The sequence below is a fragment of the Pezoporus wallicus genome, unplaced genomic scaffold (assembly GCF_028554395.1).
Source record: "Pezoporus wallicus isolate ANWC-B61680 ecotype Strahan unplaced genomic scaffold, APGP_CSIRO_Pwel_v1 contig_736, whole genome shotgun sequence".
Classification (NCBI taxonomy): Eukaryota; Metazoa; Chordata; class Aves; order Psittaciformes; family Psittacidae; genus Pezoporus; species Pezoporus wallicus.
Genome location: NW_026639744.1, coordinates 2,167,113 through 2,186,176, shown reverse-complemented (window position 1 = coordinate 2,186,176; position 19,064 = coordinate 2,167,113). Strand labels below are relative to the sequence as shown.

At 44.8% G+C, this 19,064-nt stretch overlaps 2 protein-coding genes across 3 annotated transcripts in view; both read right to left on the bottom strand.

Annotated features, from left to right (window-relative positions):
* The window catches only part of KCNJ3 (potassium inwardly rectifying channel subfamily J member 3), a 644,250-nt gene that overhangs the window by 167,629 nt on the left and 457,557 nt on the right, over positions 1 to 19,064 (bottom strand). The gene's annotated exons all lie outside the window — the stretch shown is intronic.
* Positions 1 to 19,064, bottom strand: part of GPD2 (glycerol-3-phosphate dehydrogenase 2) — a 69,956-nt gene that overhangs the window by 42,854 nt on the left and 8,038 nt on the right. For both annotated transcript variants that reach the window (XM_057415717.1, XM_057415716.1), the window contains exon 2: positions 12,805 to 12,912. In XM_057415717.1, coding sequence (XP_057271700.1) covers positions 12,805 to 12,906 — 102 coding nt within the window. In that variant the 5' untranslated portion in view covers positions 12,907 to 12,912. The remainder of the gene's footprint in view (positions 1 to 12,804; positions 12,913 to 19,064) is intronic.

Here is a 19,064-nt window from a genome sequence, read left to right as displayed (position 1 = left end):
GTTGGTGGTAGCAGTGGTGATTTGTATTGTACATTGGTTGCTGGACTGTTCTTGTCTCAACCCATAGGAGTTGCACTCTTTTGATCCTCCTCCCTGTTCCTCTGGGAGCGGGGAAGGGGAGAACCCCAGTGGGGGGGGCCTCGATTGCTCTTCAGCTCGGCACCACTCACTGGGAGTGAGTGAACAAGCTGTCTGGCTAGGGTTTAAACCACAACAGTTCTTTTGGCGCCCAACGTGGGGCCCGAGGGGTTGAGATAACGACAGATCTAACCAGATTAATAGTCACTCATCACAATGCTGATTTATTGGCTCTCAAGGTTGTTGCTCTTGATCTCACAGTTTCAGTATATCGTACCTTACTTCCATCCGGTATTTGCTGTATTAGTGTTTTTCAAGTGTGGGGCTTGGGCTAAGGTTTTTGTCTCATTGTACTTTCTGGTAATGACTTGTAATACAATAGAATCATTGATCATGAAACTGATCTGGCTTATGTTCCCAGTGTAGTCACCACCTTTATTCTTTGGGAGGTATATAATAGAAGTGCTTAGCAATTACACATCTTTTTGCTCCTTCTCAGGTGCTCAACCTGTGAAGGAGACATCCTTTTACCCTCCCAGTCCTCCACCCAGACCATCTACATTTGAGTTTTGAAGTTTTTGAATGGCCTTTTAATGCTGTTGAGACTTGTTTGCTGATCGTGATGGGAATCACCATGCTAGCACGCATACAGAGTGTGTTTTGCCCACTACTGATTTCAAGAGTTAAGCAGAGTCAGGTTTGGGTCTTGTCTGGGGTCAAACGACACTGCAGGAGGACCAAGAGATTTTCCCTGAGGCTGGACAGCCATGAGGGGCAGGGTGTGTGGGATAGTATGGGCAAGTATCTAGGTCAGTGGGCCCCTCCAGTACTTTGGAATTTCACTACCGAACAACTGCAAAATCCAGAAGAATTAGTAAAACATTTGAATGAGGTGTGTGGTCATTCTGGCCATACCAGAGATGGACAAATCATGGCAACATGCTGGGGCTTGGCCTATGCTTACATAGCCTTGCTCAACACTATCCAGCACCTTCAAAAGGAAAAGAATGTCGGCGGATCTGAGGGCAAAGCAACAGTCAGCGCAGCTACTCCAGCTCCAAGCACAGCACAGCAGCTTCACCCCCCCCAGTGACAAGTACAGTCGCTACTCAAACTTTGGCTGCAATGAACAGCACAGCTACCCCAGTGGCAAGTACAGCAGCTGCTCAAACTTCGACTGCAACAGACAGCGCGGTTACCCCAGCTCCAAGCACAGCAGCTGCACCACCCCCAGCAACAAGTACAGTCGCTACTCAAACCACAGTGATAATCACTGCAGCCAAACCAGAGGACCAATTCATACCAATATCGGTTGCCCCTGTACGCAAGAGAACAAGCAAAAAAGAGGCAAGAAGGGTGAAGCAAGATGAAGAAACAATGAATTTACCACCCAGTCTAGCATCTGATCAGGAGTCATCACCACATGACGAAGAAGAAGAAGAAGAGGTAACTTCTCGACCTTGGACCTCAACCGAGCTGCAGAATATGCAAAAAGATTTTACCCGTCAACCAGGGGAACACATCATCACCTGGTTACTCCGATGCTGGGACAATGGGGCCGATGGTCACAAACTAGAAGGTACAGAAGCCAAGCAGCTGGGATCACTTGCTAGAGAAGGGGGAATTGACAAAGCAATTGCAAGAGAGAAAAAGTCCCTCAGTCTTTGGAGGTGGCTCTTGGCAGCTGTGAAAGAAAGGTTTCCATACAAGGATGATGTTATGAGTCATTCAGCCAAGTGGACTACTGTAGACAAAGGCATCCAGTCTCTGAGGGAATCAGCCATCGTAGAGATGATCTATCACATCAAGCCGAATAACGGGGATACACCCATAGATCCAGATAAAGTTGAATGTACACGACCCATGTGGTGAAAACTTACACGGAATGCACCATCATCATATGCCCATTCATTGGCAATAGTAACCTGGAATGACATAGTACCACTAACAGTAGATGAAATGGTTCATAACCTCCGAGAGTTCGAAGACAATCTCACCCCTTCCATCATCTCAGCTGTGGAAAAACTGTCCCAGGACCTCAAACAATTGAGGGACAATCTATCTGATTTATCCAGCTCCTCACGTGTACCAACACACTTCTCAGCTATTAACAAAAGGCGTCCTATTGTTCGAGAGAGGAGATACAGGAGGTATATGTCACGGGCTACCCTATAGTTTTACCTGCGGCATCACAGAGAAGACATGACAAAGTGGGATGGAAAACCTACTTCAGCTTTGGAGGAACGGGTGAGTGAACTGAAGAGGGGAGCAAGGGCCAAGACTGATCGTCCCATGAGAGCTACGGCTTCAGTCTCTGGTGAGCAATTTCCCAGATGGAGTGGAAGAGCTGATTTTACTCCAGCTCCTGTGATAATGAAAAATAATCCCTTTTACCATGACTTAAGTGTCCAACACTGTGATGACCATTAGAGGGGCCCTGCCTCCAGCCAGGTGGAGGTAGGGGACAATCGGATTTACTGGACTGTGTGGATCAGATGGCCTGGCACATTAGTCCCACAGAAGTATAAGGCTCTAGTAGATACCGGTGCACAGTGTACCCTGATGCCATCAAGCTTGTCAAGGGGTGGAACCCATCTATATTTCTGGAGTGACAGGAGGATCCCAAGAGTTGACTGTGCTGGAGGCTGAAATCAGCCTGACTGGGAGGGAATGGCAAAAGCACCCTATTGTGACTGGTCCAGAGGTTCCATGCATCCTCGGCATAGACTACCTCAAGAGAAGGTACTTCAAAGACCCAAAAGGGTACCGGTGGGCTTTTGGTATTGCTGCTTTGGAGACTGAGGAAATTGAGCAGCTGTCCACCTTGCCTGGTCTCTCAGAGGATCCTTCTGCTGTGGGGTTGCTGAAAGTTGAAGAACAACAAGTGCCAACTGCGACCACAACAGTGCACCGGCGGCAATATCACACCAACTGAGACTCCCTGATTCCTATCCATCAGCTGATCTGTAGACTGGAGGGTCAGGGAGTGATCAGCAGGACCCGCTCGCCCTTTAATAGCCCCATATGGCCAGTGCGAAAGTCTAATGGAGAACGGAGACTATCGTGGCCTGAATGAAGTCACACCACCATTGAGTGCTGCCGTACTGGACATGCTAGAACTTCAGTATGAACTAGAGTCAAAGGCAGCCAAGTGGTATGCCACGATTGATATTGCCAATGCATTTTTCTCAATTCCTTTGGCAGCAGAGTGCAGGCCACAGTTTGCTTTTACTTGGAGGGGTGTCCAGTTCACTTGGAACCGACTGCCCCAGGGGTGGAAACACAGCCCTACCATTTGCCATGGACTGATCCAGACTGCACTGGAACAGGGGCAAGCTCCAGAACACCTGCAATACATTGATGACATTATTGTGTGGGGCGATACAGTGGAAGAAGTCTTTAAGAAAGGGAGGAAAATAATCCAAATCCTGCTGAAAGCCGGTTTTGCCATAAAACGGAGTAAGGTCAAGGGACCTGCACAGGAGATTAAATTTTTGGGAATAAAATGGCAAGATGGACGTAGACAGATCCCCACAGATGTGATCAACAAGATAACAGCAATGTCTCCACCAATTAATAAGAAAGAAACGAAAAGCTTTCTTGGGTGCTGTGGGGTTCTGGAGAATGCACATCCCAAATTACAGTTCAATTGTAAGCCTTCTCTTTCATGTGACCCGGAAGAAGAATGATTTTAAATGGGGCCCTGAGCAACAACAAGCCTTTGAGCAAATTAAACATGAGATAGTTCATGCAGTAGCCCTTGGACCTGTCCGGACCGGGCCAGATGTAAAAAATGTACTGTACACTGCAGCTGGAGAGAACGGTCCTAGCTGGAGCCTCTGGCAGAAAGCTCCAGGGGAGACTCGAGGTCAACCCCTTGGCTTTTGGAGTCAAGGATACAAAGGATCTGAGGCCAGCTATACCCCAACTGAGAAAGAGATACTGGCAGCCTATGAAGGGGTTCAAGCTGCTTTGGAAGTGATTGGCACTGAAGCACAGCTCCTCCTGGCACCCCGGTTGCCCGTGCTGGGCTGGATGTTCAAAGGCAGGGTCTCCTCTACACATCATGCAACTGATGCTACATGGAGTAAATGGGCTGCACTAATTACACAACGAACTCGAATAGGAAATCCCAGTCGTCCAGGCATTCTAGAAGTCATCATGGACTGGCCAGAGGGCAAAGATTTTGGAATGTCACCAGAGGAGGAGGTGATGAGTGCTGAAGAGGCCCCACCATATCATGAACTGTCAGAAAGTGAAAAGCAGTATGCCTTCTTTACTGATGGGTCTTGCAGCATTGTGGGAAAGCATCGGAGGTGGAAGGCAGCTGTATGGAGTCCTCGACGACAAGTTGCAGAAACTGCTGACGGAGAGGGTGAATCGAGTCAGTTTGCCGAGGTGAAAGCCATCCAGCTGGCCCTGGACATTGCTGAACGAGAAAAGTGGCCAGTACTTTATCTCTATACTGACTCATGGATGGTGGCAAATGCCCTGTAGAGGTGGTTGAAGCAATGGAAGCAGAGCAACTGGCAACGCAGAGGTAAACCCATCTGGGCTGCTGCACTGTGGAAGGATATTGCTGCCCGGGTGCAGAACCTGGTGGTGAAGGTACGTCATGTAGATGTCCATGTACCCAAAAGTCGGGCCACTGAGGAACACCAGAACAACCAACATGTGGATAAAGCGGCTAAGATTGAAGTGGCTCAGATGGACTTAGATTGGCAACATAAAGGTGAATTATTTTTGGCCCGGTGGGCCCATGACACTTCAGGCCATCAGGGCAGAGATGCAACATATAGATGGGCTTGTGATCAAGGGGTGGACTTAACAATGGACACTATTGCCCAGGTTATTCATGAGTGTGAAACATGTACTGCAATTAAACAAGCCAAGTGGTTAAAGCCTCTTTAGTACGGAGGACGATCGCTGAAGTATAAATATGGGGAGGCCTGGCAGATTGACTATATCACACTGCCACCAACCCGCCAAGGCAAGCGCCATGTGCTTACCATGGTGGAAGCAACCACCAGGCGGCTGGAAACATACGCTGTGCCCCATGCCACTGCCTGGAACACTATCCTGGGCCTTGAGAAACAGATTTTGTGGTGACACGGCACCCCATAGAGAACTGAGTCAGACAATGGGACTCATTTCTGGAATAACCTTATAGATATTTGGGCCAAAGAGCATGGAATTGAGTGGGTATATCACATCCCCTACCATGCACCAGCCTCTGGGAAAATTGAACGGTACAATGGGCTGTTAAAAACTACACTGAGAGCGATGGGTGGGGGAACTTTCAAGCACTGGGATACACACTTACCAAAGGCCACCTGGTTGGTCAACACCAGAGGATCTGCCAACAGGGCTGGCCCAGCCCAGTCAGAACTTTTACATATTGTAGAGGGGAACAAAGTTCCCGTGGTGCATATGAAGAATTTGCTGGGGAAGACAGTCTGGGTAATTCCTGCTTCAGGTAAAGGCAAACCCACTCGTGGGATTGCTTTTGCTCAGGTACCTGGATATACTTGGCGGGTAATGCAGGAAGATGGGGAAGTCCGATGTATACCTCAAGGGGATTTGATTTTAGGGGAAAACAGCCAATGAACTTAATTGTATGCTGTTGCCTGCTGTGTAATACTTTTATAGCTCATCAACTAGATGTCTCCAGGTCACCAGCGACTAGCCCTGACTTCCCTCCAACCATCATCCCAACAGAGAATGAACTTTGATAGAACTGGATGAGTTCCGCAGTAAAGGAACGACCAGCATCAGCAGGCAACCATCCAATACTGCACACAGTCTTTCCTGCCCTGAAAGATTGTTACAAGAGATGGAACCTGACATCATGGACCGAATGGACTCGGCAGCCTTATAGGGATTGGTCCATGCACTAAGAAAATGATCTCTTTCTCTTGGTCTGTGTGTATATGGATGTATATATGTGGGAGAGCGATGGTGTATTGAAAATGTGGGATCTGAGCATGATGTGAATGGTATGGAGTAAGGGGTGGATAATGTCCTTGGTTCAGCAGTAGCAGTCATGTTTCTCCTTCGTGGTAGCTGATGCAGTGCTGTGTTTTGACTTCCAGCCTGGGAACAGTGCTGGTGATACCGATGTTTTCCGTTGTTGCTAACTGATGTTTACCCTGACCAAGGACTTTGTGAGCCTCATGCTCTGCCAGGGAGGAGGGGAAGCCGTGAGGAAGCAGAGACAGGGTGCCTGACCCAGGCTAGCCAAAGAGGTATTCCATACCACAGCACGTCATGCCCGGGGTGGGGGGTAACTGGGAGTTACCCGGAAGAACACGGGCTTCTGGGTGGGACTCGTTTCTTGGCGGGTGGTATTGTATTCTCTTCCCTTGTGGTTTTCTCTTATCATTGTTGGTAGTAGCGGTGGTGATTTGTATTGTACATTGGTTGCTGGAGTGTTCTTGTCTCAACCTGTGGGAGTTGCACTCTTTGGATCCTCCTCCCCATTCCTCTGGGAGCGGGAAAGGGGAGAGCCCCGGGTGACGGGGGGGAGCCTCGATTGCTCTTCAGCCCGGCACCACTCACTGGGAGTGAGTGAACAACTGTCTGGCTAGGGTTTAAACCATGACACATGCACAGCTGAACAGGTCCTGGTAGAAGCTACCCATGCAATGTAGTTCCTCTTTAGCGACCAATTCATCAGGTGTCACAGAGCTCTGTCAACAGACCTTGTGAGGGAATGGTAAAATTGCTTCTTGCAACACATCCACCGCAAATTAACAGCCAGTCCAGCCATACACAAGAAGCCCGAGTTCAGATTATATGGTGTATGCAACCTAAATATTTGTGTTCAAAATTATTTCCTCATTCTTCAGCAGTGTTATGACTGAAACACATTCTTCCTTAATGTTGCTATCACTACTATACAACTGAAAATAAAGGCTAATAACTAGTAGCCACATCTACAGGAAATGCATAATCAAAAGTTAATTAATGTTCAAGTTCATCCTGTAATCATAGATTATATTGACTATAATGTAAGTAGCTCATACAAGTTACTTCGGATAGCAGCAACCACTTTCACTGCACATGTATTATAATTCAATCAATAGAAAAGCTGGACTAGAGAGTGCTTTGCTTCGTGTTAAGGACTGATACCTTCCCAGAAAATAGCAAAACTTCAGATTTAAAACAACCTGAGTTTGGTAAATTATAACCCAAGCTCTAGTACCACCACTGACTTTTCCATGTCATGGTGCTTGCAGTCTCACTGGGGTCCCCTCCAGTGCAAGCAGTCCTGGAGCCCAGCCCAGAAGGCGCCTGGGCACAGGCTCACCTCTGGGTGCGTGAGCAGCCACACCAAGCACTCAACCAGGCTTAGTCCCTCACTACAAATTAGTAACGAAAGGTCTCCTAATTAGAAGCTTGTTTAAAACCACCACAACCCTCAAACAAAGACAGACGCGCTGCCATCCCCAGGAGTTCAAGAAATTACAAGACACACACAGACAGCAGAGAGGTCGAGTCAAAGCAAAGCAGAGGTGAATCTTGATGAGCCTCCCAATCATGGTTTCCCCTCACTCTCACAGGTTTACACTAACATATGGCACCTAGCAAAGATCACTACAAAAGGCACAAAGTTTTGGACCTTCAAAGAAATTCAGCTTCCATGTTATTCTTCTGATCAATGAATTCTGCACTTTCTGGGTTGCATAGCAAATGCTAATACCCAGCTTCCTGTATAGTCCCCGTTTTTACCTTGGTAAGCTGTGGCATTAAGCATGCTTTTTAGTCCTGCACCATTACAAGAGGACAGACAGCTGATGCCAATGTCCCAGATTCCCTAAATATCACCCTGTAACTTGGAGACAACAGTGACAAGGAAGAAATTGTGAAGACCAAAGCCACCCACAGTTTAGCCTTGCATGTGTTTTGGCCGAACAAGTCAGTTACATACTCTGAACTTTCATGAGCTTTAAGAAAGCAAAACTCCCCGTCTCAAAATTAGTTTTGCGCTACATTTCCATACATTCCACCTTCTGCAAAACAAGTGACCATTTTCAAAGTGTGCAACTTCAGGAAGATAACAGAGCACAAGAAAAACAAAATTCAGAGTTCAAGGAGTGCTAGCATCATTTGGTTTTGACTGCAATTTTTGTTTTGATTTTTAAGCACATTATTTACAACAAATGGCTTATAGTAAAGCACAGACCAGAGTCCCAAGCAGCCAGCCACTGGCATAGCAAGAGGATAAAGATTAGTGCTGAAATACAAGCAGTGATTAACGCACCAGGAATTGATATAGATATGATTCATCTTGCTGTCAATTAAATGTGAGAGCGAAGAAAAGCTGCATACAGGGATTCCATCTGCAATAACGTGATTAGTTTGGCAGTGAACAAGCATGTTTACTGAAATAAGCAATTGCTGTTTATATCTACAATTTCTCAGGCAAGAGTTCCTTGAATGGTTTTGATTACACTCTTAGCGAGATGAAATTTGGTTTGGCAGTTTGAATTTAATCATAAAGTTATAAAGTGATCTAGTAATCCATAAGCAAGCATTCTTGTTAATTGGCTAATGTAAATCTCCAGGTAGGTTTGCAGAGTCAAATTCATCATCCTTATTCATAAAAAAATGTAATTAAACCCCCCTGATGCATTATCATATTATCACACTCGACTGGATTCACCTTGATGAGCAATTCATACTGACCACCAATGCACTTACATGCCAGAAAGAGAGCAGGATTGCCTGGTGGGCCCTGTTAGGAAGAGAGGGGGGTCTCTTACACCCCAAAACAAAGCACTGCTTTTCTCTTAATGATTACAGGGGTGTGGGAGTGGAAAAAGAAAATAAAATTAAAAACCCCTCATCTCCAGTTCAGACTTGGCACATCAAGGAATACCTGTGTCACATCAAGTAGTAGCTCGCTTGGCTTGATGCATTAAAATAAAGGCACAGAAAGCAAGAATATAGCAATGCAGTCAGCACTTCCAGGAAACAAGAGAAACTGGTCTTTCCATTTCTCCATCACCTTTAGCATTAGAAGCCCTGGTGAAACAGCCAGCAAAGGCTGGCTGTGTCACACTTGCCATACAGGTGTCTGAATATTTGATGCCAAATTAATCAATTACATATACAGCTGGTAAACTCAGAGGGGTCCAACTCCATCTGGGATGCAGCTCCCTTCAGGAGCTCATGACTAGGTGTTAATGTAGCACACATGGATTTCAACAGTTCCTGTATGGTCTAAAACCCATATGCGGTGGGAACACTGAAAAAGATGTAAGAGTCTAACTTCTGCTTTACCCCAAAACTGTTTAGGAAGGACTAGTTTTCTCAGACCTCTGCACTACCTGCCATCCAACTGCATCATTTTCTCTGGAAAAGGGTTTTTCTTTTTAAGCTAATCAAAAGCCTCCTTGTCAGTTATGCATGTGTCCTCCACAGCCTAGGTCAATGAAGCTGCACAGAAAGCTTGACCAGCTTCCTTAAGGGAAATGGCTATTCCATATGAAAGAACCACTCCTGTGTGTTGACTGAAAGAGGTTTTGCTTGAATTAAGTGTCGCTCCTACTTACTCCCTTACACATAGCATTATTAATTCAGTAAACACCCCAGTGACAAGGTTACTATAAAAGACACTGAAGTGCAATATTCATCCATCAGCTTATGCATTAAATTCACTAACAGTTCTGTCATGTCACCATATGTTCCCATCCTCCCTTACTCAGCAGGAACTCCAAAAACCCAGCACAAGGTAAGGGCAATTTACTAAACCCCTTGTATGCCCACATATTGCATACATAGATACGTATTCTCCCGTTATATCACCTCAACTGCTGTTGCGGAAGCATGCTCCAAAATGTCAGCATACATGCGCGTGAGCAGAAAAATAAGTTGGGGTAAAAATCCTGAAAACCAGAATAGATCCTAATCTATGGAGTGTTTTATTTCCAAGGTGTAAACACTTTACAGCTGTTTACACACAGACAAGGCTAACTATGCCATTCTCCTCACAGGCAAGTTCTGACTCTCAAATCTAACAAGGACAATTGAAATTTCAGCATCCAAAATTACCAATCCTTATCCCTTTTAGTAGGCAGACCACTCACTAGTATGCTCGACTAACAAGTCCAAATGACCTTTTACTCTTTCTCAAGAGCCAGAACTTTACTATCCTTCAGCTTCTCCCTTGGAGTTACCTGGGACAGCCAAATTTCACAGAAACATTAACCACCAGCTGGATGAACATGGAAAACAAAGACAGACATATCAACTATCCTGTGTGTTCAGGATTTTTAGCCTGTCAAGGTCATTATTCCGTAACTGGGTGCCCCTAATTCCAAGACTCTAGCCACAGCACAGACATCCAGTCACTGAGTGAAGCAATATGAACGTGGGTAAAAAAAACTGAGCATTTTATTTCTGTCTTACTATGTGATGGATTCTGTTCTTGAAGTAACAACAGCTTTTCTACAATGTGTAGCCAATTAGTGCACATCTTGGGGCAATATCCTCTTCTGGCAAAGGATGACAAGATCTTTGCCCCAGCATATCTTTGATTGGCAGGCATTATTAAAAAGAGGACACTTGGGCTAGAGGACATGCCCACAGCTTAGATATGTCAACACAACAAATGGACTGTCCTCCTTTGTGTCAATCCCTCCAGTTATGTTCCACCTGCTGCCCTATATTAGGTGTTTAGGGCAGCGGCTTTAAGGGATATCACGTGGGAAATGTGCAAGTTAGTACAACATGAAAACAACATGCTGTTCACTTGACAGATCCATTTGCTTACACATATGCTGGAAATTTTCAGATCCTTTGTAGGCTGATCCAATGCAATAGGTTTAAAAACTAGGGGACAAGCAGTTATTTCATTTTGAGACTAAATCCCTTCTGTAAAACTTTGGGGTTTAATCCACCTCTGGAAATTTACAATGGCCATCCAATCCCTAGAAAAATGGGAATGCCTTGAATTCTGGAGTACTACATATACGATGAGTGAGCTATCCAGATCAGTTTTCCCTTCCAACCCTTCCCTTTATTAAGCAGTCCTAAAATTTGAAGCTGCCATTCCTGATAATAATGAAGTCAGACTGTAAAATCCTGTGCTAAACACTCCAGAGAGTTAGAAGCAGTATTATCAGCTAGGTGCAAGACAGGCAGCCCAACAAGAAGCTCACTTTGAATGTGAAGTTTTATTTTCTGCAACACTATCTAAAGCCACAAGGATCCTGTCCTATCCACTTTCCAGCTAGGTTCCTCAGACATGACTCATCTCATTTGCTTTACTAATACCTCAGCTGCTGTTACTCCTCCCCATAGAAACAGTCAGAAGCTTCGGAGTATCATTTATGCAGACATAATACACACCTTCATGGAGCTCAGTGAAGATTCCCTCTCATTACCCACTGTTTTACCTTCAACTAGACCATTAAGATCCACTTCTGTTCCTATCTTCAGTTTGCTCAATTTGAATGGCAACTTACAGTAAATGTGTGGTAACTAAATCAATTCACAGAGTTAACAGCTTGTCTAGACGAAGAGCTTACCGATTGTATTTCTAAGGTGAGAAGCAGAAAGCACCACATGAAACAAGCACCTGCTCACCTAGCTGCTCACACTGATACCATCTCAAAGAAAGAAAGAGGTATTTCTTGGTCTTAAGCTTTTTCCAAACCTAGATTGAAGCAAATCAGGCCACAGCTCTGACTACACCTACTTCATAATCATTTTACAGAACATTGATTGCAAATACTTCCAGACAACTGGAGGATGTCAGCCTCACAGCCCACATTTAATGCAAGAGAAGAAGCATTTAATGCACGCTCCTTTATACTTATCTACTAAGTCTAGATGTGGTTATTTTACAAAACTCTAAATCACAGCACAACCATGTTTAAAACAAGGAGGATTTATTTGCTTTAAGACAAAGAACAGTTGTCGATTCACACCAGCTCTGCCTAAAACCAGTTCACAACTCATGTTCCTTTTACTGATTTCTCCTTCTGCATTGAGAAGCAAGCTAAAAGAGCGTGGTGACTCTGAGTCTACTGTGAGAAGAAGATACGCCAATGAAGTCTGTTTTCTACAACAGCAAGAATCAATAGAGTAGGTATCTACTGCACCTCTTCCTGCTATGGCTACCTTAACAGCAAGTCTCCAACGTCATCCTTCATTGCTTGGGGAATTTATTCTGCCTGAGCCTTAGCTACCTGGAAGAGAGCACTGAACAGTGCTTTGAGCTTACCAGTGTCTGACTGTGCCCACCTATACAGAAGCTGACGTCCACCAAAGCAACAGGAGCCTCACCACTGACTTCTGTGGCACAGATCCTACCCTCAAACAGCCTTCACCTTTCTGAACTGAGTAAGAGCTGGCACCATGACTGGTTTAAAGCTGAGATTTACACAGGTAGTGCTGTTGGTTTCACTTCAAGCTTGCAAGTTTGAAAATACTACCCAAACTCTACTTAGTGCTTACACTTCAGTGGAGGTTTCCACTCCTCCTGCAAAGGTAATTTTTTAAACAAGAAAACCAATTTACAACAATCACACTTCCCCACCGGTTAAAGACCTACAACAGTGAACTATTGTTAATGCCATCCTCCAGATTAGCATCCACCAAACCAAGCTGACAGTCTCTTGGCATTCTTTTCCAAACAAAACTATCTGTATAAGCCTAACATACGCTCAAACAGATTTTAAATCTCATATTTTATCAGAAATCATAATTAATACTTACGTGTTTGTTTCTATACTGAGAAAATTGAGAGAGGCCAAAAACTGTTGCTATGGCACCTCCTCCAATGAGAGCAGTTCCTTTCACTGCCTTCTGAAATGCCATTTTTTACTGTAAGAGAAAAAGATAAAAATTAATAGGCAGTTTTACCATGTTAGAATCTAGGCTACACGGAATAGATCATTTGTAGAAACTAATGTCAATGTCGTGACAAGTTGAAATTTAGGGTAGCAGTATATTAATTAGTGATTTTCATTGCAGTACTAATAATTTCTAAACAAAGTCTAGACAGAGGCAAGCCAGAGAACTCTGATATTTGCTGTGAAAGCTGAACGACAAAAGTGTATTTAGATGCACAAGTAGATATGAGTACACACACACGATCTAAACTCTAAATACTCATATATGTGACAAGTGCTTACAATCCCATGATAACAGCAGAACAACACCTCATCGTCAGCCAGATGGCCACCAAATCCTTACCATAACAGAACAGACAATCTACTTGACAAGACCACCTTTAACTACCCTCCCATCCCACCAAACTATTTCTACAATCATATTTGCCTCACAGCACTCCATCTTGCTTTCCAGCCAGGAATTACCATCCCTGTATTCGCTGTATATCAGCAAAGCTTGTCCTACGCAGGAATGGCGGAGAAGCAATGCACTGCTAGTCAGGAAGTTGGTCCTTCAGTGAGAAGCAGCAGCAGCCGAGACAGCAGACAAGATTAAGAGGCCTGAAATAAGCACAGAACTTTATCATCCGGCTACAGAGGGTTTAAAACTAGCCCTATGTGGGTCAGACAAATTCTTAAAAGACCCACTGTTCAGATACTGAATGAAAAATTTGCATGGCACTGACCTGAATCTTAAGCAGGCACAACCTAATCCATCTTCCCAGGACCGCAGCAGCTAGCCTCACATTAGAAACAACATACATCAAGTTTGAAAGACTCCTGTCAGCACTTCCAAGCCCTCCAGTTATGCAGACATCTTTGCCCAAGCCCCACATTCACCCAGCAGTCTACATACAAGAGATTTACCACCATTAAGGCTCAAAGCAGAAGGTGGCAAGTGTACAGCCCCATGCCAACATCAGCGGACTTACAACACAACAGGACCAGACAGGGCCAGGAGCAGGGAGCAGCAGGGGCTCCCATCCCTAGCCAGGCAAGGGGTAGGTGCCAGCAGCCTGGCTGGGGTCTCATCCCTCACTTGGGTCCCCAGGCTGGCCTGCTGCCTTGCTCCAGCACAGCTCCGGCACAGTATAGTGCCTCACCAGACACCTCCTGATCCAACGCTTCACAGCCCTCCCTCCACAGCTGCTGTCTGTCCTATCCCATACACACACCAGAACACATTGTAAACCATCACTTTCAGCAGTGTACAGCCTTCTTGTCAAGATTTGCAGCACACTATTTACAATTCCAGAGTTATTTCTTTGGCCTCATAAGTACAAGTAAACATGAAATACTGTATGTTACTATGCATTTGTACACATTTAATCTTTTTTCTCCCATTTGCTCTTCCAGCTACTGTAACTGTTCTTTTTTCTTAAGAAATACCCCAAACATGTTTAAGGCATAAGCCAAACAAGAAAGCTTCATTTTGAAGATGGTAAAGATCTTAACTTCATTCCCTGTGCAACACATTCAGTGTATAGGGAAATTCTATACATTATTATTACACATAAACATTTGATGTACAGATGTCGTATGCATGTGTGTTCTGCACGGGATTATTGTACAGAAGGCCAAGACTTTGAGCTTCCCAGTTTTTTCTGACGAGCAGCACGTGTGCTTTTGAAGGTTCCCACCATAACATTTGTGTGTAGATAATCACATTCTCCATTATCTTCGTACTTCACCCTCAAGAAAAGGCCAACTTCCTCTTTCCTTTACATGACAGTGAGGAGTAAAAGTGAAAAGCAACAGACAAAACCCCTATAGCAAGGGAAGTTTCTGAAAGGGGAGTTACTGTGGAGGCCTGGCCTCACAAGCTGTGACACCTCCACAGAAACAGGAAGGTAAGTGCGAGTCTGAGACCCAGGACGTCATTGCCAGCAAGGCAAGCAGCCGCACCAGCACCAAGACACAGCCCCATCAGAAGCACACAGTGCCAGAGTGGTTGTCAGAGCAGAGGTGTCGATACTACCATGCCCTTCCCACTCCCTGCAGAATGGAGCCTGGCACCATGGCGTGGCTGCCTCTCCCTAAGGGTGCAGGGCTCCCTGTCAGGGTGACAGGGCTCCAACCAGCTGCCTCTGCAAGAGGAAAGGGAGCGCCCAGCAAGAAAGGCTTCCCATAGGGGTACCCGCCAGCAACCCAGCACAGTCAGCTCATGGGACAGCCACGTACACTGGGATGTAGGCTTGTCTCTCTCAGGAGTCCCTCTCCTGACAGTCTGGCATAAGTCCTGTACAACAGCATCTGAGCAATCAGAGACGTGTCTTATCCCAGGAGCAGGATGTCTCAGAATCAGACCTTGTCCTGTAGGCTTATCCTCACCACAAAAAAATAAGGAGTAAAACCTAACCATCAGCCTACCCTAGATCTGTTAAGACAACCTTTTGTACTATCACTTCTACGTACCTGAAAACACCTGCAGATACTCATGAAGTCGTAACACAATATGAAATTCAATATTGCACAAGAATTAAAACAGCTGGAAAACTTGCACTGCATCACCAAACATCTCCTGCAAAAGAACTAAGACAATCAACATCAGCTCACATACTGTCTATAGCCACAGAAGCATATGGTGATGGCGAATACATACATGTAATCCAAGCACGCTGTGTACTACACACACTTCTACCATAAGGTTTCTTCAAGTCACTAGAATAATAACTCATCTTTCAGACTGCAAACTGGTGGCAGTCTTGAAGTAGCTTCACACACCTTATGCATCAGCAAAGGAGTCACTTCAAGGAAGAGCATGAAAGCCTTACAAGTGCCTGTTCTGGGAACACAACATGCTCTAGAATCCACAGGAGTTTAAAAAGAACAAATTAGCATCTTCCAACAAGCTGGCTCACATGTCTGCAGAGATACTGGCTTTCAACAAAACAAATGGAAGTGGATCCTTTCAGTGTTTTGCCAAGTTCAGTAAGAAAAGGTGATGGCTGAAGCACAAATCCCTACTTATCCCTGTTCAACTGAACTCTTCAAAGGTTCATTAGTCATGAACAAACTGAGTGCCACAGCTCAGCAGCTTGTGTGGGATGGCAAGCACAGTCCAAGGGGCTCCTGGTCAAGTGCTGAGCACTATCTACCCCAGGGGAATCAGAGGTAACTGAAAGCCCAGCCAACGCTAATTGTTCCTGCTGGCCACCTGCCTCCTCACACCTTTTCTGAGACCTCATGCTGAAGACCAGGTATATACCTACCTAAGTTAACCCATTACAATTTTGCTGAGTGGGACTGAATTAGAGCAGTGCAAGGTATGCAAACCACTGACTAAACGTCTCCGTGATCACTGCCCACACCAGTTTACTTTTAAAATACAGTTTCCTAGGCAGCTTTGGAAGTAATTTGTTTTTTTAAAAAAAGGAAAAAAAAAACAAACAAAACCCAAGTTTTTAAAACTGAAGAAATGATGTAGCTATCTTACCATTATGTCTTTAATTATGGGTCAAAAAACCCTTACTTTATCAACCTAAATCTGAAGCTGTGAATTACACTAGAAATATCATTGCACAGATGAAGAAAAAAAAGCACAAATCCCCCCAAAATTGCACAGCAGATTTCAAGTTGTTTGTACAGTAATGCAGCACAAACTTGTGGAAGTAATCAGAACTGATTCAGTACTCACTGCAATTGAGTTACATATATAGCCTTGTGCTATTTTTCAGTCATTTGAAGTAACCTTCCTTCTGATAGCTTTTTTGTTTAAAAAAAAAAACACAACAAAAATACCAACCCAACCCTCAAACAGAATATGCTCACATACCGAATAAAAACCGCACTCGGCGAATGCTAGAAAATAAGATAATGACAAATATTATGCCTGCTCTTTGTATTCAGAGAGCTCCATCTCCTCAGTTTCCATCTCCCAACAGGCCTCTGCAAATTGCTGGTGCAGTCCCAAGATCTCTGCTTTCAGCTGCCTCAGTTCAAGCTGTTCCCTGTGCCATTTTTTCCATGGCTCTCATTAGTACCAGCACCCTGCCATGCTAACACACCTTCCACAACCCCCACCTTACTGATGTACTCATAGGTGCCAACAGTTTAGTTATGGATGCTATAGGTTCTCATTCATTAGCTAGGATAAACACTAGTTCTTCTAGATAAGACAATTCATTTAAACAGCAAAAGCAACAAAAGCCCCTCTACCTCCACAATGCTTGCTTTGGTCCAGAAGGCTTTGAGGCATCTGTCACTAGCTAAACACAATACTACAGAGGCAAACAAATAGCTTTAATTTAACAGTTTCCTATGCAAAACCTCTACTAAGAGCTCAAATGCCGGTGCCAACTGCATGCAATAAATATTCCTTCCTATGTATAAAGGACAGTAAGTCTTCAGAAGTTAAATGATTATCAAAATCAAACGAAAGTTTGACTCCAAATTGGTTTCTGAAAAATTTTGGATTAAATACAAAAATCTTTAGAGTGATACCTATTATAGCACAGTCTTCTGGCATACTTACCTTTTCCCCCTTTGAATTTCTGCCAGTGACTATTTACCGTACAGAACCCAGCGCAAGCAACACAACACAACAGAACACACACAGAAGGCTGCATAGCTCCACCAGCACCCAGAAGTGCAGGCACTCAACCATGAGAAACCAAGTCTGGGGAACTGAAGCAGCGTTGCCTGCGTTCGCTTCCACTGCCTCCCAGACATGGCTTCCTCACATGAAGCAAGACGCAAATGTGCACTGATAAGAAAAGGAAAACACAAGAAAGACCTGAGTGTTCCTAAATGTCAGACTGGAAACCACAGCAGGACAACAGATGCTTCAAAAGTAAGTTTCAGTATGCAGTATGGAGGGTGGCTACAAGGAAAACAGAGACTCCCTGTTCACAAGGAGTCACATGGAGAAGACAGGGGTAATGGGTACTCTCTCCAGGTTATTCCTGGAGAGATTCTAACTGGACACAAGAGGAAAATTTTCCACCATGATAACAACCAGCCATTGGAATAACCTCTGCAGGGAAGTGGTGGATTCCCTGGCAGTGGACACTTTTAAGATTCAGCTAGACAAGGTGCTGGGCCATCTTTGGTCATGCTTTGCTTAGAAAGGTTGGACCAGATTACCCTCAAGGTCCCTTCCAACCTGGGATTCTGTGATTCAGCAAAGGCAATAACCTTGAAGGGGCTTCAGATTGGACAGCCAAGTAGCACTCACGTCTGCTGTCCCAGTTTAATATCCTTTGAATACAGCTGTGGTTGCCCACATACTGTTAAAACTTGATCCAATCGTCCCATAGCTTCTTCGACAAATAAGCCCCATTTTTTCACGGCACATACAAGATGCACAGAGCTGTGACAAGCCTTCCTACTTACGCAACTAGCTTACAGCAACTCAGAGGACACCAGCAGTGAGCTCCAGACACCACCACAGGAGGCATGAAGGTGCAGGCATGTAGGTAATGGAGGTCAGGATCACTCCTGCAGTGGGACCTTCCACCAGTCTTACTGTGGATACAGCATTCCTAACCACACTAAAATGACATTAGATATGCCACCAAGAACAGTTTGTCACTTTCGTTACACAAGATAACATATATAATATAAAGAAACAGTCAGACTCAGCACTCTATACAGGAGGGATTTCCAGCCTCAGCCATCAGCTCTGGGGAAGGGACTACCCTCTGTTTGCCCAATAGCCAGCTACAGGTGTTAGCTCTCCTCAGAGCCAATAGGCACAATTAATACAATTCTCCAGGAAAAAAAAGCCAAACCCAAAACACTCCCAGGAGAGCAGCTGCTCAAATTGCCACATAAATCTTGCTCACCATCACTAAGAGAACCTTATTCAAGGGCAGAAAGGAAAATACAACTTACCATACACTGCTCCAACACAAAGCTAGACAGGCATTTGAACCTACAGATGGTGCTTTTACACCTAGAGCATCTCAGTTTCATTCTAGGAACCTGCAAGCTCACATTTAGCAGGTATTGCAAGCAGGCAGTGCCCCAGAGAAACAGCCAGTGGACAGACGGTACAGATGTGCCTTGCCACCATGTGCCATGCCAGCGCTCTCCCCCAACTCCTCAGTGGGGCTCCAATCACAGAGCAGGAGTACCTCTCCT